The 24595-nt window shown below is 38.2% G+C and overlaps 1 protein-coding gene across 5 annotated transcripts in view; it reads left to right on the forward strand.

Annotated features, from left to right (window-relative positions):
* slc2a9l2 (solute carrier family 2 member 9, like 2) overlaps positions 1-24595 on the forward strand; it is a 96304-nt gene that overhangs the window by 33990 nt on the left and 37719 nt on the right. For all 5 annotated transcript variants that reach the window (XM_068316085.1, XM_068316089.1, XM_068316088.1 and 2 more), the window contains exons 7-11: positions 903-1035; positions 11338-11525; positions 14681-14791; positions 22393-22494; positions 22894-22969. In XM_068316085.1, coding sequence (XP_068172186.1) covers positions 903-1035; positions 11338-11525; positions 14681-14791; positions 22393-22494; positions 22894-22969 — 610 coding nt within the window. The remainder of the gene's footprint in view (positions 1-902; positions 1036-11337; positions 11526-14680; positions 14792-22392; positions 22495-22893; positions 22970-24595) is intronic.

Raw genomic sequence — 24595 nt, forward strand, 5'->3', positions numbered from 1 at the left:
AACTATGAAGTGTATGACATCCTCCACTTTTAAATATAAGGACATTTTGGTGAACAAGTGCTGCATACCTTATAACTCATAAATGTGCAGTTCATTAGAATCTAATGCTAAATGCATCAAAGTCATTAAAGAAAAGTTAATCACATTTTTTAAAAGTTTTACAGTCTGTTAAGAGTCCCCCCCCCCCCACCTGGTAAAGGTTAGGAAACAGAATCCCCAGCAGGCATTTTATGAATTTAAAGCTGACATTATCTCTCCAAAGGGCACTTCCTCTTCACTATGAATATTCCCCACGAAGAGTAGATCTACACAATTGATGGTGATATTTATCCTGTCATTTTTCATAGTTTTAAAGCCTGGTAGGAGGTGTGCACCTACAGTATGTCAGTGTGTTGTTGGAGGTGAGAGATAGTGTGTTGTCATTTGTGACCTCATTGTACGTCAGCACAGACCTCACACGTCTCAGTTCAGCTGCAAATATCTTCCACAAAGGCATTTGTGGGGACGCTGAGGCATATTTGAAAAACAATCTGTCAAAATACTGTTTACATCTTTGAAATTAAGATTTAAAATGATTTCAAAAACCAATGCATTATATTATATATTGCACTATAATAAATAATACATTTTGAGATATTTAATCAAAGCAGGGAAAAGCTTGACCTTTAAGACGAGAAGGAGGTGTCCATTTAAATTCACTTACAATGTGTTTCGATTGATTGGGGTTTTTTTTAGACAATCTAATAAATTATGATAATTTCATGCAGTGCTCCCGTTTCCTTTTTCTCTAACCATATCACAGTTCAAAGCTTATAATTTTCTTCTTCTATATACAGTATGTTCTTTGTTTGTCACATGTTCACCTCACCCATTTAGTTTTGTTGTTGATGCTGTGACTGCAGGAGTCCAGGTGGAACTTCCTGTTTTCCTTCTTGCTTGTACCGTCATTGCTGCAGCTGGGTGCCCTGCCCTTCTTACCAGAGAGTCCTCGCTACCTCCTGATAGAGAAGAGGGATGAGGCTGCAGCAGAGAAAGGTAATGGAAACACACACATGCCATCACTCTTACTGGAGTACATCTAAAAAATACAAGCACAATGTTACATAGTAACCATGAAACACACTTCTGTTAAATTAATCACTCTGCAGTGGAATGAATGTCACGGAATAAAACACCTTTATTCTGGCCTGGACTTATTATTGAAAGGTGAACCAGGGTTACACGAGTGCTGAAACATGTTATGTTTGATGAAATTCTTCCTTCTGTTGGTAATGATATACTCAACAAGGTTAGGACCCACCAGGGTTGAATCAGATTGAAGCAAGAGAAGAAGGCTTAATGCTGATTTACTGAGCAAGGTAGAATAATGTGTAACTGTTGGTCTTTTTGATTGGAGTGGATTCAGAGGAGGCAGACAGATGAAAAACGTTCACTGGAAAAGGAAATAATGGATTTCCCTTTCTTTTTATCCTTTCAAATGTTACGCTTAAGCCCTGTTTTGATAGGATTTACTGTATATCTTTAGGTGAAGTAGGACTGAATTTTATTCAATCATTCATTCATTTTCTGTCACTTTATCCGCCGCAGCGGATAAAGTGACAGGGAGCTGGAGCCTATCTCAGCAGGCATAGGGCGTGAGGCGGGGGAAACTCCGCAGAGCCACACACAAAGACAGACAACCATGCACACACACACTCACTCCTACGGGCTAATTTGGGACCGGCCAATCAACCTGAAGTGCATGCTTTTGGAGGTGGGAGGAAGCCGGAGAACCGGGAGAGAACCCACGCAGACACGGGGAGAGCATGCAAACTCCGCACAGAGCGGGACTCGAATCCAGAACCACCGTATTGTGAGGTGACAGTACTAACCACTGCGCCACCGTGCCATCCAAGTGAATTTTAATCCATTCCAAATCACATATGCTAGTCAATATTAAGTCCTTATCCCTGTCCTTATCCCTGTGATAATTACAGTCACAAATACCCACTGTTCACTTACAGATAACATGTTAATTGTGTTTTGAATTGGAGGTGACTTTCCCACAGATTGGCTTTATTTCTTATTTTAAAATAAGGATTTTACAAAATTGTCTACTTCCACACACGCACACGCACACACACACACACACACACACACACACACACACACACACACACACACACACACACACACACACACACACACACACACACACACACACACACACAATACAATCTGCATCTGCTCTGCTGACTTTCTTCATCAGCAGCAAGTTTTACATAATCGGCCAATAAACACAATTCATGTTTGGCTGCGCTGACAATGGAGGAGGCTTACTGTAATCACATAACCCAGCATGATTGAAGCCAGCGGATGATTTTATGAAAGGGCACCAACCAGGTGCACTTTAGAACTTAAAAGAATGGCAGAACTAGGCCAACATTAAACAGGGCATTACATCACAATCACTGCAGTTACAGTGGGGAGTTAATACCAGAAACCATCTCACTCTGATCCCCTGTAGTGAAACTGTCAGCAAATGTAGAGCAATGAGCGGGTATCCACTAGTTAGTATTATGATAAATGAACGATGAGATTTTTTTAAATGGATTCAAAGAAGTAGAATAAAAACAAGACAAAATTTGTGGCTAGCTATAGTTCAGTGGCTTCATTAACCGATTAGGCTCTGAGTGGAACAAATGATGTTTGTGAGAGGAAGAAAAGAGGTAGAGAGGAAAGTGAATATGTGGCAGGAGAATGAAAAATTCTCATTTATTTGTTTGGTCTGGGAAACACACAAATATAATGCAATTGGGAACTAAGGCCTGAATAAAATTTTAACGCGCACTGCTGTAATTTCAGCTATGTTCTCCCTTAAGACATCTTTTTAACCTATGAGGGTTTTTTTTGGGACAAATTTAATATTTAAAAGTACGTGAAATCTGCACTTAACATTTATTGTTGGCACCGTTCCCTCAGCTGATCAGATGCACTGATTACTTTGATCACTCGTGATTACTTCACTGAATCTATGAGGCATTTTTCTAAATTTATGGATGCATGTCTGATGAATATCAGTGATAATGATGTCCTTGGGTGATGTAATTCTCACTAAATTATATTAATATGGGTTTGTCAGTGTTAAGACCGAGAGAACCCACAGTGACACCAGCACGTTGGATGTCCCTGTTCTATGTGTTCCACATGATTTGTGTTATAACCCACATACATTTCCTTTAAGGAGAAATCGGTGTAGGTTCTTACGGGTTAATTATAAATCAGAGAGGGAGAGAGAACTGGGTCTTGATTATTTTAAAGAATACATCATGTCTTCCTCTTTGCAGCTTCCTTTTAACATTTGAAGAAGCTGCTGTTTTATTTCACGTCTATTACAAATCACTACTTGTACCATTATGAATGAATGCACGCTTTATTTTGATTCACGGCATTTTAATGAAATGACCTCTGTTTAAAGTCACAGCCTCCTTTTCATCTTAAAGTTCAACATCAGTCAAGCTCAGTGCTGAACATGTCCTTCAATTTTTGATGCTTAATTAAAGGAACAGTTCACCCAAGTATTAAAAGTACTTATCTGGTCAGTTTCCTTGTCTACAAACAATAAAACAGCTTTACAACATTTCCATAAACCACCGTCTGTTTGAAGTAATGTCTAAAGCTGGAGTACATTTATACACAATAAACAACTAGACTAACTACAGCTAATTGGTTTTATTATTTGAACTGAAAACAATCTCAGCCTGTTAAGACACAAATTAGTACATACAATTTTAAAACCTCATAAATGTAGGAGGTCTCCCACTTCGATAGAGACTGGATGGTTCCACAGAAAAAGAGGTCGATCACTGAAAGTTTTAGACTCTGTGAATGACAACCCTGCAGCCTGAGACTGTAGTGTTCTAGTCAGATGATGGGATATCAGCAACTACTTCAGGTGTCTTGTTGATGGACCAATTTGATGTGAAGGATTACACAATTTTGTCCTAGACATTCCAGTTGACTGTCAGTAACTCGAATCACAGAATCAAGTCTTAAGAGACTTATGGAGATAGCCATAGCAAGGAATTATCGACTGATAACTGGAATTGACAATGCAACCGTAAACCTGAAACAGAAGGGAGTTTGTGAAATTTGTTCATGAAATTTAAGTATGTTTCACAAGTTTAAAAATATTAGTTCAAGCTGTATTGATGTGATGGTTCAGACACTTTTTGTGGACCCAGAAGCTTCACTGCAACACATAATGTATGTGAGTGATTTGAACTTAATTTATGAATGTAGGTAAGTATTTATTTGTTTAACTTGATTCAGATGTTTTAACATTAGACTTTTAATTGTTAGTTACTAAGATTTAACACATGTTATAGTTTTGCAAGCCCTTTTAACACTTCCAAAGCAAAAGTTGAAACATCAACTCGTCACCTCCGATCACTCTTACCAATCACGTGATCTTCATTCAGTAGCCACTCTGATCCTATTTAATGTTTGAACGCTGTGATGTGAGGAAACAGAGCCCAGAGCAGAGGAATAGCACAAAGTGAATGTGTTAATTAAGCATGTAGTGTAAGGTGACATCAGATATAACCTTGATCATTTTTGTCTCTGGTAATTGGAGCTGATCAAGAGTTCACATTCAGTCTCCAAGGACCACTGCTGACGCAGTGCTTTTCATAAATGATAAAATCCATTTGAACAAGGCTTTTCATTCATTTTAGCAGGTGAATCAGATGGTTTTTTACATCTATGCCATGAAATACTGAGCTGTAACTGCCTATAAGAATAAAAGTGCAACAAACGGATCCTAACACAGCTTAGACACAAAATAAACTTTATTCAGGTTTTTAAAGCAATGTCAACTAAGACAAACTATGTTTGATTTAATGATACTTCACAGTTGTTGAAATTTTCACCACTGCACTTGTTCAGTGAGATTGTGGACACTTTAACAACATCTGACAGAAACAATATAACAGAAATAATAATACATGATGCTCCTCCACAGGGGTTCCATATTGAGCTCAGGACAGCACACAGCAAATTGCATTAGTGAGGGAAAAACGATTTGTTCAGGATGTGTTTGACGGTAATATTTATATAGCAGAAAGCAGAAAATTGGATCAAAATTAGTCTTTTTTTTTTTTTTAGAGTGAGAATATATTAATGATGTAGGTGTTTGGATTAAATGCCCTGTGCGGATGGGCTGCTTCTGGCGACACATGAAACATAATTCACAAAGTCCACTTTGAGTAATACATCTTAGAGTTAGAAGGATTTTCAGAGGCTGAATACTATACTGAATATATTTTAATGCAGTTTGGAATACTGGGAGTAACATTTTAAAATTATGGAAAGCTATTATTGCTGCAATTAGTCTTGATCTTGGTGCTAAAAATGGTTTACTGAGGATGTACTCCTTCATACTAGTAATTATCTGAAGCTGTTAGATTCTAACTTGTGCTGTAAAGTTAGTTTTAAAAAGAAAATCAGGTTTAAGTTTTTTGAAAGTTTCAGCATTTTCATGAGTTTGAGTAGACTGTTTTCTTTATTCTCCAGCATCCTTATTAAATACCTTGTCTTATTCTTGTCATATACATCATCGCGATTTTTGGTAGGCAGTCACGTGATATCGTACGCGCATTCTATTGGCTGACGGCATCCAGAAGTGTGCTACGTTCCATGAGTCTCGAACTCACATGAGACACAAAAGTTCTTTAAACAGATGATAAGAGTGTTGGAAAAAGGTAATACAGACATAATGTGGTTGAGTGAATGACAGGAAGGGAAACATGAGGTCAGATATTTTTTTCAAGAACAAAAAAAAAAACCTTATTAACCGGTTACAATTACTTCCTGTTTTGATTCTGTTCCGGAATATTAAAAAACATTAAGTTTTCTGTTTTGTTTTCGTTCTTGAAAAATTATTAAAAGTTTCTGGTTTTCGTTTTCGTTCCATGATCTGGTTCAAATCCCTGATTATCAGTGATAAAAAGAAGATTGTTCAGTCATTCATGTTAGTTCATATTTTTTAATTCTAGAAAAGTTTGTCCCTTTGTAGGACCCAAATGATGTCTTGGGTTTCCTGGGGATAGTTGGTGCTCAGATCTAAGTAGGAACCAATGTTGGCCAGTTTATGTTTCTGCCCCGAAGCAGTTTTTGACCACAGAACGCTGAACTCTGCTATTTGATGTTAACTATTTGTGGAGTTAACTGAGAAACGTAATGGAAACAAAACAGATTAATCAAGCATAAAGTGACGTGTGTACTTTTGATTATCAAGAAGCGCATCAGTGCGTCATTCATGTAAGAGTGGTGTGGAATACCTCAGTGGATTAAAGCTTGACTTAGCCTCCACACCTCTGAGGATAAAATTCATTTAGCAGAGGTAAAGGTGTAAAATCAGATCGCACCCTGATTATACATATTCAAATGCTTTTTTCTGCATTGCTTATTCTTCACGCTTTTTGTAATGAATTTCTTTTTCATTCTTTTTATATCTGAAATAGAAGGGAGGAGTTGGTGGAGGTTCTCCTTTATCAAGGTCAGGGCAATCCTCTAAGGTTGAACCTGAAGTGACTGGATTTCTGTTTTTATGGTTGAAAGATGTTTCACATCTCATCTCAGAGGCTTGTTCAGGTCTCACTGACTGATGGGAGTACAGATGGACTCTATACTGGGCATATTGACAGTCACCCTTTGTCCTTCAGATGAACATCTGAGAAGACAGATAAGGGAGAAAGAAGTAATCTGTCAAATTGTCTATGCCACCACCTTTCACCCATACACACCTCAGTCTTCAAAATATTTTACCATCAATCACATCTTTGTGTTTGCCATTAGACTAACAAACTTTGTCTTCAATGACTGCGACAACACTAGATGATATTCGTGAGTCTACTGCTATATGTGACCTTATCACCTGTCAGTGTGTTAAAAAGCTGCTTCCCCAACAGTCAGAACTGAAGGATGACAGGGTAAACAATCTCCAAACGCTAAACAGAGCTCATTGATTCAGGTTCAGCCTTCAAGGAATAGGAGGCAAGAGACTTAGAGCTTTTTAACTGTACCACCTGTTACATTAACAGCCATCATACTAGTATTCTGGCGACCATTTAACAGTTTTCCTGAGTTGTCATCAACTTAGTTACTTCCTGACTGGGATATGTTGGTTGGTTGGTTGATTGGTTGGTTGGTTGGTTGGTTGGTTGGTTGGTTGGTTGGTTGGTTGGTTGGTTGGTTGGTTGGTTGATTGGTTGGTTGGTTGGTTGGTTGGTTGGTTCTGGAGCATTAGACACCTGGTGGTGATGACTGATTGTGTGAAAAGCCTTTGGAGCAACATTTTGCTGGCATGTGAATGAACAGCACAACAGATCCATGTTGTTGGATTGTATTACAGCGCCGTGGTTCAGAATCATTGTCAGCGAACACAAATATTGGTGGTGGTGGTGGTGGTGGTGGTGGGGGGGGGGGGGGGCTGCAGCTTTTATCATCACACAGCATCAGACAGCTCTGTTTTACGCTTCATCTCATCTTATCTTAAACTATTAAAAATGAGGTGTTCTACCCTTTTTGATCTCCAGTTGTTTTTGATCTCCAAAAAATGATGAACAGAAAACATATTTGAATTGTTTCTTTGGGTTTTTTTTTGACTTTGTGTTTCATTAAAATTTTGCCCATATCTTGAAAAATAGTATTTGGGTGATCCAAATAAAAAACATTGAGCAATTTTAGGAAATTATGTTTCAACTTTAAACAATACATGATGTACTGTAGATGTAAGTAGTTATATCCTCAGTAGAATTTGGGCCTGTGTATGCCCCCACAGCGTAAGGAAACCACTGCACAATAAAACAGAAGATACATTGTTACTTACATTTTCTCATGACTGTATGAAAAATGGAGAACAATGTAGACAAGAAAGGAAATCATCCATATTAGCCCTCCAGTCACACGTACAACCCTTCTGGATACTAAAAAAATACTTGTTTTCCCACTTCAATTCCCAAAGAAATAACTGTCAGTCAGACTATATGGTTTGTAAAGGATTGGATCAATCAATTGGGCCACAACAGTGATGTTGAGTAGAACCCCACTGTTTACACTCCAGGGAAAAGGTTTGCTTTGCTTCCATGGTGAAAATTTCACTCTTGCAAGTTCCATCATGGTATGTCAATAACACTGACAGCCCTGCTCTTACCCAGGACTGAAGCATTCTCTCTTATTTTTTATCTAGATATTTTTCAGATAATTTAAAAAGAAAATGCTCTGGTGTTTAAGATGAATGAAAAGAATGTCTATACACGGGAAACTGTTAGAAGCCACTGTAAATTACTCCATTAAAAAGGATTATGCTCTGATGAAATCAATCCTTACATTCAGTTCCACAAAATGCTTTTCTTCCTGTAATGGCTCAACTGGTTCACTGCTCATTTAAAAGCATTTTTCAGAGTTAAAAATAGAACCATTACCTTCAGAATTTGCTTTTATGGAGGAAAACACTCAACTTTTGTCTACTTAAGAGTGGTAAGTGATATTACATCATATGTTTGACTCCATTACACTCAAGAGGCCACTTCAGAGGAAATATACCTAATGGTGTTTGTAGGATGATCGTTACATTGTCATGTTTTGCCATTATATATGTGCATAAATTAGAATTCCTAATAATGGCAAAGGACCACATGATGGGATATCACTTAATGGGGCTGACAACCTTCCTTTATAGCACATATGTGTGTTTCGCTAAGCTTCATGACTCATGCCTCACCAATGTCTTCCTGAAGTCCTTCAAGCTTCAAGTTTTTATGTGCCGTCTAATCTTGTACTGTGTTGTTATTCTGGGGCACGTTCTCAACCCTTACACACCTTGACTTCCCCAAATCCTCTGGATACACCTGTATAGGACAAGGATTAAAGTGAAGGAGAAAAGTGCCTTTATGTTACATATTCCCTTTAGTCCATTACAATGAGGTTTCAGGAGTTCAAATGACCTTTAGCTGGCTCATCTACAAATGACTGCCAGGAACCTAATGTGCACCACAAATACAGACTTAAAGTATGTGTATTTCTGAAAGCTTCTTTAGTCTTTTGACAGAGACAACAAATACAACAAATGAGAGTAGTATATCTATTATCAGGCTTGACAGCTGTAAGTTGAACTGCTCCTTGTGAAGTTTTCCTTTTAGTGACAATCTTAAAATTGGTAGCTCAGGTGCTGAGGATAATAGAATGGCAGCTGCAATGGCAAAAAATGGCAGAACAGAGACTTTGGAGAAGCCAGAGGCAAGAATATTTCTAGAGAGTGTTTGGAAGGGAAGCTGCTGTCTGGATTTAAGTAACTAATGGCAGATGGAAGCGAAAATTAACAAACTGGTGACAAGCAAAGGTTTAAGGAAGTAGTGTGGCTGGATGTGACTGACGGTATCAGCTGTCCTCATAGCAGAGATGATGCGAAAGCAGCTGGTAGCCTGCCTGCAGTGCACCTGATTACGCTAGAGAGGGAGAGAGAGAGAGAGAGAGAGGGAGAGAGAGAGAGAGAGAGAGAGAGAGAGAGAGAGAGAGAGAGAGGGAGAGAGAGAGAGGGAGAGGGAGAGAGAGAGCTCCTATTACACACCTTGTAGTCTGTCAGCTTTCATATGAAACAGCTTCTAATTGGTGCATTGATTTGTCTGTGAATGCTGTGTTCTTCCTGCTTCAGGAAACTGGAACGAGACCTTTAAGTCCTTTTTTCCACCAAGCAGGTGACTGCTTTCTAATTGGATGCTTCAGCTGACTCTCTGTGACATTATTGTCATTTCTTTCAAATGGACATCTGCCATGAGTGTAATGACAGGCACAGGAACAGTTGTCAGAATGACACCAGCGGTGTAGCATTAAAATCATGTCACCTTATTTCACAGACGTTCACTTATGTCTCAGTAAGTATTGAAGAACTCACAAATCAAGGTATGGGAGGCCGGGCTCAACCCTCCTGCCTCACATCCTCATTCAAATAAACCAACTGATGATCTGACGGTGCAGTGTGCCGCTCTTTCTCTTATTAAAAGTCAGTACAGCTCATCCAGCATTTCTCTTTCTCCCTTTTTCTCTCTCTCCTTCTTAATAAAAGTCAATGTAGCCCTCTCATGCTTGTTACTTGTAATAAATACAATCTTTCACAGGTAAATAATGAGATTTCTTTCCCTTTTTGGAAGTCTACACCTCCAGAATTTTTACATCCCGCTCCAAAGCGGTGATGTATTGTAATTGTCAGTGTTGGTCCGTCCGTCCATTCGTCCGTTCTTATGTCCGCCAAATATCTTCAAATATCTTTTGCAGATAGAAAGATGAAAGAAAAGCACATTACTCGGGGTTGAAGGGGATGAAAATGGGATGATGACCTTGAGAAAACTAGGTCAGGGGCAAATTTCAACTTTTGCACACTCAGGAACCAGATAAGATACAGATCAAAGCTGGATCTACCTATGCTCTAGCTTTGATCTTTGACCTATGCAAGTAGGTCAGGGTAAAATTTTGGAATTCAGGGGTGTCGTGGGATGTTGCAGTCTGTGACTGCAATTGTTCTTGTTACACCCTGTTTCAAAACGGTGACGTATTGCCAATGCTGTTGTTCGTATTGCCATTTGTAAATGTTCGCGACCAATGAAGATAGAAAGATGAAACAAAAAGCGAGATGATGACCTTGACCTTGAGAAAAGTAGGTAACGGTCAAATTTCAAATTTTGTACACTCACGAACCGGAAAGGAAAGAAAGATGAGGGAGAAGGCCAGTGTAAGACGATAGATCAAAGCTTGTTCTTTGAACCTATGCACTAGCTTTGATCTATGGTCTTACTCACACTGGCCTCCATATGCACTAGTCTATGCGCTAGTCAGGTACTACTTTCAGTAAAGCCTGACCTACCCTGGAGTAGGACAGGGTGAGTCGCGGGATGTTGCAGTTTCTGATTGCCTTGTTTAAATCTGATTGCCAGCATGATAATACTGAGTGCTAAAGCATCTTTTAAACCACTGGCAAACAGTTGAGTCTCATCTGCATTGCAATAAAATTCACTGTGTATTGATAGATTATGTAACCCAAGGGAAGCATTCTAATGAAGACCATGACAGGCAGAGAAAATGGGAAAACAGGTTTAGATTTTAGCTTGTGGTTTATTTTTGAACAAACAAATTCATTCCAGAATCTTTATTTGCTGCTGAGTAAAGAGTTTCAACATGTTGGTTGTTTTGAGGGCTACTTATGTGGAGATCATTTCTTGACTGTGTATGTGTGTGTGTGGGTGTGTGTGTGTGTGTGTGCGTGTGTGTGGGTGTGTGTGTATGTCTGTGTGCGTCTGTCAGCCTTTCAGAGGTTTTTAGGAAAGACGGATGTTTCCGAGGAGCTGGAGGAGGTCTATGTGGAAGCTCGAGCTCAGAAAAGCCAGCACACTGTCTCTCTGTTGCAGCTACTGAAGAATCCTGCTGTTCGCTGGCAGGTCATCACCATCATCATCGCTATGGCCAGCTATCAGCTGTGTGGCCTCAATGCTGTAAGATTTCACCTTCCTTTCACCTTTAACAGATTGTTAGTTGTATTCTAACAGTGGACAATATTGTAGGATTCATGATTATTTGTGTATTTCAGAAGCATCCCAATGTACTGGAATCATTTTAGTATTTTTCATATTTATTATATGAATTTATTGGCTCACTCTTGTGTTGGAATGTACACTATATTGCCAAAACTAATCGCTCACCCATCCTTTTATCCAGAATCAGGTGTTCCAATCACTTCCATGGCCACAGGTGTATAAAACCAAACATGCAGATTGCTTTTACAAACATTGTGGTAGAATAAGTCGCTCTCAGGAGCTCAGTGAATTCCAGCCTGCAACAAATCCAGTTGTGACATTTCCTCGCTCCTCCTAAATATTCCACAGTCAACTGTCAGCTGTATAATAAGAAAGTGTGTGGGAACGACAGCAACTCAGCCACAAAGTGGTAGGACACATAAATTAGTGGATCAGGGTCAGCAGATGCTGAGGTGCATAGTGTGAAGGGGTCACCAACTTTCTGCAGAGTCAATCGCTACAGACCTCCAAACTTCCTGAGGCTTTCATATTAGCTCAAGAACAGTGTACAGGGTGTCCATAGCAGAGCACCTGCATCCAAGCCATACATCACCAAGCGCAACGTAATGCGTTGGATGCAGTGGAGTAAAGCACGCTGCCCCTGGACTGTGGAGACGTGTTTTCTCAGTGACAAATCGCACTTCTCCATCTGGCAATCTGATGGACGTGTCCGGGTTTGGCTGTTGCCAGGAGAATGATATTTGTCGGATTGCATTGTGCCAAGTGTAAAGTTTAGTGGAGAGGGTATTATGGTGTGGCGTTGTTTTTTCAGGAGATGGCCTTGGCCCCTTAGTTCCAGTGAAAGGAACTCTGAATGATTCAGCATACCAAGACATTTTGGACAATTCCCAACTTTGTGGGAACAGTTTGGAGCTGGCCCCTTCTTCCAACATGACTGTCCACCAGTGCACAAAGCAAGGTCCATGAAGACATGGATGACAGTGTGGATGAACTTAACTTACCTGCAGAGAGTCCTGATATCAAACCTTTCAACACCTTTGGGATGAATTAGAGTGGAAACTGAGAGCTGTGCCTTTTGGCGATATAGTGTAGTTTCGGTGAAGTCAAACTCAACATTTCCTTGTAATTTTCAAAAGTGTTTTTCCTGTTGAGAAAAATCCACTGAAGCATTCCTAACACTAGGCCGCTGGACAGAAAATGACATGACATTCAGTTCACTGCTGAACTGTGAGAGCGTCCTGTTTTAGCCCAGACCTGTCAGGTGTAGTAACACATGTCATGTGTTCTATTGGGTCTGTGCATGAACAAGCTTGTAGTCTTACACAGCTCTTTTTTTTTTCAAAATCATATTTTACATGAATAAATATTGTGGTAATAAAGTAGGAATATTTCTGCTTCACATCCTTTTGCCTACTGAAGCATAGCACAGCTACAACCTTCTACCAGACACCTTTCAGTCACAGCTTTAAATTTCATGCATTATGCACACTGCATGAAGGATTGCAATGTTAATTTCTGTGTCCGCTATGTGGCGATAGCAAACACCCATAAACTTTATGCTTTCTTCCACAATGTGATGTTCAGTCCATGCCACGAAAGTGCAATTGTATTGAAAGGTATATATCATACAAGGCTTACTTCCTGCTGCCATCAGCATTGATACAGTATGTAGACCTCTTCATCTACACCCTGCTCTTATCCAACCTGTGAGGTTTAAGATGGACTGGACCCCGGACAAACCTTGCTTCTTTGTTAAAACAAATAAATTCCAGGTTTGCAGAATCTCTTGAAAGGTTTTCATCATAAATTCAAAAGGCCTCATATCCAGTTGAGTTTAGGTCATGACACAAAGAAGCTTTTCAGTAGATCTTGATTTAATATACAAACGGCACAAAATTTGTACTTTTGTATTGATTTTTGAATTCTTTCTTGTGTTTGTGTATTCTAATATTTATAAAAGTTTGAAGCATGCTTAACCCCTCGACATCAATTTACTATTTCATAGTGAGTTCATGAACTTTGTCACAGTACTGTACCTCCACTTTTTGAGATTATAGACAACTTTTGAAAGCTTTCCATCAGACTCTTTTGACAAAAATCAATATTAGGAGTTTACTCAAAACCAGCAGGTGCCTTGCTCATCTGGTAACGTATAATTCTGGCCCTGGACACCATCTGTGCTAATAATGATAATAATGAGTCACTCTTTTACTACATTGCAGCTACTGACAGGCTTCATACAATGCATACAAATTCACATTCAAGATGATTTGGAGAAAAATTATCTTTGGGCATACACCTAATTTTGCCAAGGTGACTTCTCAGTAAGCTACAAATCACAAAGATCATTTGCGTTATCATAAAAAATAAAGTATTTCATTTACATAGAACAAAATTCCAAGAAGACAAGAATGTAATTTAGATCACACTGTCTCTATTTTGATTGGGCTTGTCGACACCACCACTGTCAAATCTGTCCAATGAACCCACTGAATATAATAGCGTTGGAATGACTTTTTGATGTCATACAGGGTTATTCTGCTGCTGCGAGACTGACTGACTATTCCTCAGTTGACAGTTGAGAAATATTCCTGTAACCAGAATTACAGTATCAGCGCTTCAGTTTGTAAAAAAAAATAAATCTGACAACCATATGGTGATTATATTCTTGCTGTCCCTCTTTTATTCGCTCTGGGACCAGAGATGAGAATAGGAGAGGGAAAGTGATGAAAGAAAAATGAGCATTTATTCCAATGGTGTAACTTTAACCCTACTTGATTTTCTAATTTCATTAATTAAAAGAGTACAGAAATATTGCGCTGGAATTATTCATGTTGCGTGAAGGCTATTGGTGCTGGCAAAAGTCAAGTTAATCTGTGTGTCATATTCCATGGAACCCGGAACAACCCATCAACAACATTCTAACATCTCAACAGGATTCCTTCAAGTTCACCACTTATGCAAAATATGATTCTAATCAGTTTCTTTTTGTAGACAGATTCTGTGTCCAATCAACAGGAATTCCTCCTGATTTATATTTGATCAACTTTCGTGCTCATGAAAATTTATATCAATAAAATATCAAATCCCCATATGTTGTTTTTTTTTTATAGATCTGGTATTACACAAATTGGATCCTTCAACAAGCAGGCTTTCAAAAAAACATCATTCCTTATATCACACTGGCCACAGGCGCCATCGAGATTTTGTCCGCCATCGTTTCAGTGAGTATCAACCTGAAAATCATCTGGACATGTCTGATAAGATAAGATAAGATAAACCCTTATTGTCCCACAGTGGGGAAATTTGTGATTCAGGTACTTATGATTACTTTTGATATAAATACTCAAACTGTATATTTTGTTTTACTTGTAGGATTGTCTTTAACTTTAGTTGTCCCTACTTTCACTTTTACTTTGTATTTAGGCAATTATTACATCCCGCTTCAAAGCGATGATGTATTGTAGTTGTCGGTGTTCGTTTGTTCGTCCGTTCGTTCATTCGTCCGTCTTTCCGTCAGTTTGTCTACCAAATGTCTTTGCAAATGTTGCAGATAGAAATATGAAACAAAAAACAGATTATTAAGGCGGCAAAAGGGGATGAAAATGAGATGATGACTTTGACCTTGAGAAAGCTAGGTCAGGGTGAAATTTCAACTTTTGTACTCTCAGGAACCGGATAAGATAGTAGGAGGCCAGTGTGAGTAAGACAATAGATCAAAGTTTGATCTACCTATGCTGTAGTTGTGATCTATGGTCTTACTCACATTGGCCTTCTCCATATGCACTAGTCTATGCACTAGTCAGGTAGTACTTTCCGGGTACCATGACCTACCCTGTAAGTAGGTCAGGGCAACACTAGCTTGTGTGGTAAAGCACTGTGAGTGGAGGGGAGTTTTATATTGTTATAAGTGTAATCTAGTTAACATTGTAGCAGTAGTGTGATGATTACATTATTATAATTATTATTATTATTATTATTATTATTATTATTATTATTATTATTATTATTATTATAGATCCAAATACAATTAAGAAAATGTAAATACATAGTGATTTACCAGCAAGAGTGTAACAAATATTGTGTTTACAAGGATTCATCAGTGATGGGTATATTTATTGTAGTGATATTCTGCTATTTTAAAGTACAGTGAGATAGAGTAAAGCTCCTGCCAGTTAGTTATTGAAAATTTACTGTGAATATATTTACACTGCAGCTGTCAGTAGGATTCCATTTGTGTCTGGTGACAGATCTGTTATTGAATAGACCAGAAAACACAGCCTAGATGAGTAATGTGATGGATGTGGACAATATGTGTGGCAGCTTATCAATCGGACACTCCGCTGCAGACTATCGCGTGTTGGTGTATGGCAATGATGACTGTAAACAACAGTCAATTAAAATATAGAAACATATAAGTAATCAACTGTATGAAGAGCAAAGTTTACTCCTCTGTGAGACTCCTTTGCAAGTTGTACCAGCATAAATGTGGTGTGGACTCAGCAATAACAAAACATTTCTGGAGTGTCAAATCAGAACAGTAATACAACTGTCTTCCAAAATACATGAAGGTATGGATTCAATTAAAAGGTAATATAAAATCTGAAAATTAAATGTATAAAAACATAGAGTATATCAGTTTGAGTAATTTGACATAATCCTAGTTTGTGGAAGCCTAGAGATCACACATTCATTTTGGAAGATCTTATTGAAAGGTGTTGTGCACGCCCAACTCTAGAGGGCACTAATTCAGACGTGTCAAAACAGACAAGCAGTGAGGTAAGTGGGAATTTACAGTTTCTGTATATCTCAGCTTTTAGGTTCAATTGTGCAAAGGGCCTTTTATTTCCCTCTTGTGTCAGAAAAGCAGTTTCTCTGTCTTTCTCAGGTCTCACTGTTAAACCCATGACAGAGAACCCATTGGGAGCTTAAACCGATCTTCTCCATACATCTGTAAATGCTCCAATATACCAAGCGCATGGTGACCAGACCGGTGTTAATATTTTATTGCAATTGAAAAGATACCATTGGTATGGTCATCGTGTTCACACCAAGGGACACTTTGACTTCTAGGGAGAAATATATATTTGATTGGTGGTTCCAGGAGCTTTCAGTATTTATGAAAGTCTTCTTTTTTAAATGTGACTGTCGTTTATGTTGTGCATGCTTAAAGCCCTCTTGTGATATGTGCATTTTATGCTGATAAATTGAGTGCATTAGTGGCAGCGTTAACCCAAAACAGAAGTGTCAACACAAAAAATGGTTTCCGCGTACACATCATCCTTATAATTATATTCTGAATCAAACATGTAAATTAGCACTCACTGTAGACAGAACAGTTAGAACAGGTACATACCATCCTCAAAATCAGCCCCATTTTCATAAACACCAAAAATCTGTGGAGAAAAGGTCACTTGTGTTTTTGAATTTTACAGCTTTGTGTCAATGAACGCTGGGAATACCCAAGCTTTACCATTCCTGGAATTGCTAAATAGAAATCTAAGATTTACTATCAACACAGGGAAGAGGGGAGGAGAGGGCTGTTGGGTTGCTGGGAGATGGATTTATGGATTAAATGTAAGCCAGTCAGAGTCTGAAGCAGTTTTCCGTAATTTGGCAATGCTTTATTGTGCTCATGGAGAAGCTACCATTAAAAAGTTCCATGTATTTTCCACATTAGGAACTACACAAATTTTCGTCCAGTTAAAATGGTATAACTCATCAAAATTAAACTCTGAAAAGTGCTTCAAGTCATGCTCTCTTTACTGACCACCTGTAAATAGGAAGTCAAATCAAAAAATAAAATTACCTCAAAACAAAACTATCCTGGCTCTTCAATGGGAGTAACATTGAAACAGCATCAGAAAAGGAAAAAATAATAATAATATTAGATTGCCCTGATGATGTCGGATCTCTGCTCCAGGCTTCATTCACGTGGACAAATGATCAACACCAATCACAACAACACAGTAGGAATAAGGTCACACAAGACAGGCTCAAGAACACAGTAGTACAGGTTTAATTTATTCCTCAGTCACGTGGCTGTTGGTTAAAAAAGAATGTGGCAAGTGACAGCCAGACTGGTTCCTGTTTAGTTTTACATGTTGAACTTATTGATCTGGTATTGCCTTCAGGTATTCAACTTTTGTACACTAAGGAACTGGATAAGAGAGAAAGACCAGGGAGAAGGTCAGTGTAAGACCATGGATCAAAGCTAGTGCTTTGACCTATGCAAGTAGGTCAGGGTAAAATTTTGATTTCAGGGGTGTCACAGGATGTTACAGTCTCTGACTGCCTTTGTTCTAGTTAAATTTCAATCTATAATTTCCATTTGAGGTCATTTAAATGCCATTACTACTCTAAATTAGAAAGTACTATTCCCCAAGACTTACCAGAAACAATTACAGGATGTAAAAACAACATACAGTATAGATGAAATAAAATACAGGTATACCTTGACTTGTCAAGAGGAATAACATCATTTACGAAGGAATGTAACTGAGGAAGCTTCAAGAAGCTGATTTCCAGATGTTCAGGTATCTCAGTGGTCATGGTAACCATAAACCTACCTAACAGGTAGGTATATCTTATGCAGTGGTAGCTGCAGCTAGTGCTTAACTAGATCATTGCACATTGCTGCAGGATTTCTTTCTGTCAGGACTACAACGGGCTGACCCCTCAAGGTGCATGCAGTGACTGAGAATGTATTAGACAATTTGCATTTCTCTTTTTTTTTTTACTGCTCTAATCTCTGCTCCTTCTTGAAAAGACGGTACAGTACTGATAGTGCTATTTTTTTGTGTTTAGACTTTTATACTTCTAATGAAATTTTAACTTCTTAATGTTGTGCATCTTTTGATATATTTCCTTGGAATGGTTATGCTGGTTTCAATGTTTTCAGTGCATCCTGCTTTTTTTTATGAATCATTCCTTGTATTTAATGATTTTATTTCTTCTGACATTTTATTGCCCCATATCTGTGAGACACAGCATGAAAAATGTCACAATGGAGGATTACATTATAACAAAATTACATCCACTGAGCTCCTTGTCCCTTTTCCAGTGGCCTCCTGAACCATTACCCTTTTACAGCAGCATACCTGTCACTATATGGCTGGCTGACACACAATAAATGTGGAGTGTGTGCCACCCCACATTAAATCACATGCATCCAGCCAAGTCATCACACAATAACAAACACAAGCACAAATCATCAAGGTATACAAAAAATAACTTGAGATAGCAACATTAGCTTTCATTACCTTTGGTATAATCTTTAACAAATTTTATTAATAATAAATGCCTATGAAGGTCGGAATTATCTGATTCCACAGTAAGGATACCTCAGATAACAATATTCTTTCATAATAGATTTCTCCAAAAAAGACAAGAGACACATTTTCCCTTTTTTTTGTTAAAATTAATTCTATTTTACAAACCAAAACTTAATTTCCCCGTGTACATTTGAAGATTTGATTAATACATTGGATAGGTTTTGCTTTGCCAGCATGGCGATCAAGACTACCATGTAAAACTGAAAAAAACAAAACAAAAAAACAACTGAGACAGAAGAATATCTAGCCATGTCACTCTGTCCAAATCAATATCAAGAATTTCATGTCAAAATGTTTGACTATATTTACTGTGTCACAGTGAGTTGACAATTAATATGATAAGCGTCAGTGAGTTCGGTGTATAACAGTATACAGTCGCCTTATGACGGTCATGATGAGTGACCAAAAGACTGCAGTTCATTTTAAGATTTCTTTTTTAGATCCTTTAAATTTAATGCTGATATTCTGAAGCCACCACATTAAATATAAAGAAACAATGCTACTTAAACTACTTAGTAGGGCACATTATTTTCAATAATTGTGAACCTAAACTAATCAGAATTGTGAGCTCATCCTCACCATGGTTTAAAGATTGATAAAAAAAACATGTCTTTGAGTCAGATACATTAATTTTCCAGCCCAATAATTTGCCAGTGGAAGATATTTCTTCGTACTGTGTAAATATAATTATTTGCAAATGACTTCCTCTGCAGGAAGGAAAACTTGCCCTGATATCTTGAGCCTTGCTTGTCAAGTGCAGAAAGCAGCAGTAATAATATACAGCAACCAACACTTTGCAACCAACACTGATGGTTGCCAAGCTTCTTGGCAAATACATCTGTAATTTCCTCTGATATATTTACCCAACAAGCTAACTTTTGCTTGTGATCATTTACCAGAGAGAAGACGATCAAAGCTTCAATGTCAACTTGTGACATTTAAATGACATCCTCATTTAAAACCACTTCCCGGGGTGTTACCAGCTCTGTTACTGGATGGCGGTAAAGCACCCATAATGCCTTAAGCTGTGTCCACTTGTCTTTAATTGCTCATGTGTTCTCTGATCAATAATATCCATTGATATATTATTTGTTCCAACCTTGAGGGCTGAAGTTCCAAGTTTGACCTCTGTCTAGCTAGCCACTGAGTGTCATGATAAACAGGGTGACACTGTTAATCCATTGAATCTTGTTCAACACCTACAGAAAATGAAAAAAAGAAAACACCCCAAAAACATACAGTGAGGCAAAGTCTGCAACTCTGGTTGTTGTGTTTTTGTCTATTTTTTGACAAGAAGAATGTTTTTTTACAAACTCACTTCAAACATGTTCTTGAAGTTCAAGCCTAAAGCAGCCTAATCAACAGCTTTCATGTACATGGAGGAGAGAAGGCTAATGAAAAAAAGTCAAGGTGTCACGCTACAACACACATCTGTTTCTGTAGCTAGTCTGTTATTGTTGAAGAAAAACTCGTCTTACAGCTGACAGACACTTCTCTTTCCTCTCTTCAGAATACTTACACACATGCAGGTTCATAAATATTCAGCCCTACATTGTCAGAGACCTTAATGAGTTGCTCTCTGTGTGGCTGCAGAAGGGCAGCGTCTGGGAGAGAGAAGTCCTCTGCCTTCAGGGGCTGGTGGTCACTGGTGGTGTGTGTGGGGAGGCACATATGCACATACACATTCTGAATTCAAATGCATTTGGAGGCTTTCCAAATCTTAAGTGCTCAGGTTCTGTAGCATATCCTGCTGCCAGTGGGAGCAGTGAAATGGTGGGAAAGTCCATCTTGAACAGGATTTTGGATGCAGGCATACAATTTGTACGAATTCTAGTGACCTTTTTCCAGGCTCATGAAATCCCAATGGCTGGTCCAGCTGAGGGTGGTGTCAAGAATGCGCTGGCGCTCAGAAGCCGTGTGGATGTGTTGAGAGTTTTGATTTGGGATTCATCTGGGCTTGAAGCCAGTTGTGCCTCCATCCCATGCCATGCAGAGCATCCATGATCCAAATAAAGACACACTGGGGTGGAGAGTAAGAGGTGCCTGTGGAATTATTGATGAGGCACTGCAGTGTTATGTATGACCAAGTCAATACCATGGGATACTCCTCTATCCACATTCAGTAGAATTTTATGGATGCATCGAAGGGTGCAACATGTTGTCTCTTACTTCGCAAAAACATTGCATTGAAATGAGTGTTTATCTTTGCATTCCAGACCATAATGCTCAATCATGCTACCATACGGCGCACACCATGAGCCGGAAAACTGAGAAAATGAGCACAACCCTAAATAGATTGTCAAACACTTTTTTGTTTTCCTGGATATCATAAACTAGATTTTTCCACAGGCCAGACGCTTTTTAATGTTGAGGATGGGAAAAGTAAACTTCTGCCAAGGTGTCGCTAGCCCCGTTTTTTTTTATTCCTGGAAATAGCAGTTTTTTCATTTGTACTTCATTGCATTGTAAAAGTAAGATCCCTGTAAACACAAGTAAGCAAAAACAGCTAAAAATGCTTCAGTATTTGTGCCAAGGCAGTTGTTCAGAAACACGATTACAGAATAAGATCAAAGCGATAGTTCAGCAAACCTATTTTGGGGCAGCATAAACTCAATCTAGGCTGCAGCAGTCTTTGTACAGGCTGTAATGTAGTTGACTGAAATGAATTTGTCTTGTGGACATTTGCTCAACAATAGAAAGGGGAATTCACCACATAGTCCCATTATTTGTTTCATAGTCACATATAGTTGTAATTGTATCATATGTTATTATCATGTTTTTACTGATTGCATTCACTAACATTTGAACTGTCGAGTTTGACTCGTTCTCCTGCGTCGCGTCCATCTCTGTTGTCAGTCGCCCTGGTTTTGACTAGTGGCGCAGGTAGGAAGTGATGTATCACTGCAGCCTACGGGTCACTCAATGGGCCAAATTTAAAATGCTTGCGCATTGACTTGCCATCGCGATTAATTGCGTAAATATTTATAGCGCGTTAATTTGCAGCGTAATTAATTATTCTATTTAAGGCGTTAAAGTGACAGCCCTACTTCTTGATAATAAAACAAAACATTTTGACTCACCAGATCCAGATCTTTTGAACAGGGATCATACTTTAGTGTGATAGATCTTATAGAGACATCACTGTTTTATTTTTTCCAAGCATTATCAAGGAAGGTAGAAGCAGAAATCTTGTAATTATCACATTAATACAAAGCTAATATATCCATGAAAAAAATATGGGATGCAGATGATGATGCAGATTATTGACTTTAGCCATGTTGTAGTCGAGTTTAGAAGAAGTACCGGGTTGTGTCACTAAATAAAAAGTTAACTCCATATTTAGGAGGCTTCATCTTCAGAAGCCATGAATTTGGTGGTCATCCATCCAGTCGTTCAAACATTATTTTTTTGATCAAGTAGAGGAGAAATGGATGTTCATCCAGAGTCATGCACTTGGCATAGTAAAAAAAATATGTTTGTTTCACCCACAGGGCTTGGTGATAGAGCGAATCGGGAGGAGGCCCCTCCTCATATTCGGTTTCTCTGCCATGGCCGTGTTCTTCAGTCTACTCACAGTTTTCCTCAATTTCCAGGTAAGCCTCTCTTCCTCTTCTCTGACCTCATTCCAGACAGATATTGGAAGTGAAACCTTGGCACAAAGCACAGATGTGTTCACTAATGTGGCCCAGTTATACTGCAGATGAAATTCCATCAGGAGTCCTGCTATGAGGAAATTAGGTTATTGTATCTTTTTATATACGATATAATATATAGTTTTTATGTATTTTGGAGCGGTATACTTTAACTACTTTAGCCGACGCATTTATTATGAATGAATCATGAATCAATCATCTTTTTATTAATCAGCAGAACTAACTGGTACTTGAAATAAAATGTATAACACAGCTTCTGATTGTCCATTTCAGTATTATAATTGCTGGGAATCGCCACTAACTCACTGCATTAAATTCTTTTGTTATCTACTACTAAAGGACAGTGTGTCATGGATGCCTTACCTCAGTTACATCTGTATACTGGCTGTGATTGCATCCTTTTGCTCTGGGCCAGGTAAAGTAACTGACCTACATTACTAGCTGAGATTTCCTCTTGTTTTCTGTCTAGAATTTCCATCCTTTTTATTCGCTCCTAAGTGATCCATTTCACTTAATTTAAAAAACATTAGAAGCACATTGCAATTTTTTTTTCAAGATTTCCTTCTCTGTAGTTATTACTCTGGAATCTTAAGTGTTTAAGTAATTGATGTTCATGACTTAACTCAGTCCACTTAGACTAATGGTTCTTTGATAATTATCAATTAACTATTGTTAATAATTACAATTTTATTTGGTGTTGCTGCCATTAATATGCACACTAAATAGAATCAAAACAGTGCACATGTGGAACAGTGCAAATTGGAGCTGGTGTGCACAAGTTTTGTCTGTGTAAGGCTGCCTTTGAGTTTCAAGGTGAGGAAATCACCACCCCCTCTTAAAGTCAAGACCACCAGGGACCATTAGTCCAGTGCAACACTTCACAGATGAGATGAAACGAGTACAGTAGGCAAAGGTGTGGGAAAATTGAGAGGAGTAGAGAATTGTGGATGGATTTCCCAATCTAGGGATCATGTTTACAGATAAGTACATGAAAAAGGTGTGAAAATATAAGAATGTGAAAAAGCCACCCACACATCTGCAGTCTGTACACCTCCAGTGCTGTGTGTCATCTCCCCTGTAGAATATTGTTCATTCCCTCGCTCAGGTACCGATCTGTGGTGATCACTGTGGCAAGATAGATCTATTCTCATTATTCTCACTGCAGTGTGATGATTTATGACCTATTGAAAAAAACAAAGCTTCTCAGTTCTTTGGAATGGTGATTGGGAGGGGAGGAGAAGACAAATCCCATGGGGTTTGACCCCAGCAGTGCTTTGGGCTTGCGAGTTTATAAATGAGGATCAGTAATTCCCTATGTCTTTCACTATGTCCCACATATTGTAAGGCTTGGGAAAATGATGATGCTCTGTGACAGGAGAAATGGTGATTTAGTAAACCTCAGAATTTTTCATAGCAAATGTTAAATTTTTCATATGCCTTCTAATAAGTGTTTACCTGCAAAAATTAATATCCATCCACCTCCTTCACCCACTAGTGATCTCTTTGTTGACTACAAAGAGAGCCAAAATACATAGTTCATCATTGCTATTATTATTATTATTTTATTATTATTTTTATTATTATTATTATTATTATTATTATTATTATTATTATTATTATTATTATTACTATTATTATTATTATTATTATTATTATTATTATTATTATTATTATTATTATTATTATTATTATTTTGCATAGTTATAGCTCTGATAAGTTTGAAGCTACTCCCCAAGCAGTGGGCTATTTAAAAGGTTTTTGAATTCCATATTTATGTGAAGTGAATGTAAATAATAAGATAATATTTGTATCTAGATGCTGATTCATAACTTGAATTGACTTTACTTATGTATCAAAGTTGATGTTCTTATTATTTAATAATTTTCAAATCTATTCAAATGTGCTTATGTTAGAGTCACCAGGTCACGGGAAATATGTAATAAGTCTCAGAGCAGGATTTAGTGTGACAATATAGTCGCTTAGACTGTAAACAGTCCCTTTTAGCGTGTGTGTGTGTGCTTCAACCTGTGTGTGTGTGAAA

Source organism: Antennarius striatus, chromosome 5, assembly GCF_040054535.1.
Source record: "Antennarius striatus isolate MH-2024 chromosome 5, ASM4005453v1, whole genome shotgun sequence".
NCBI classification, from domain to species: Eukaryota; Metazoa; Chordata; class Actinopteri; order Lophiiformes; family Antennariidae; genus Antennarius; species Antennarius striatus.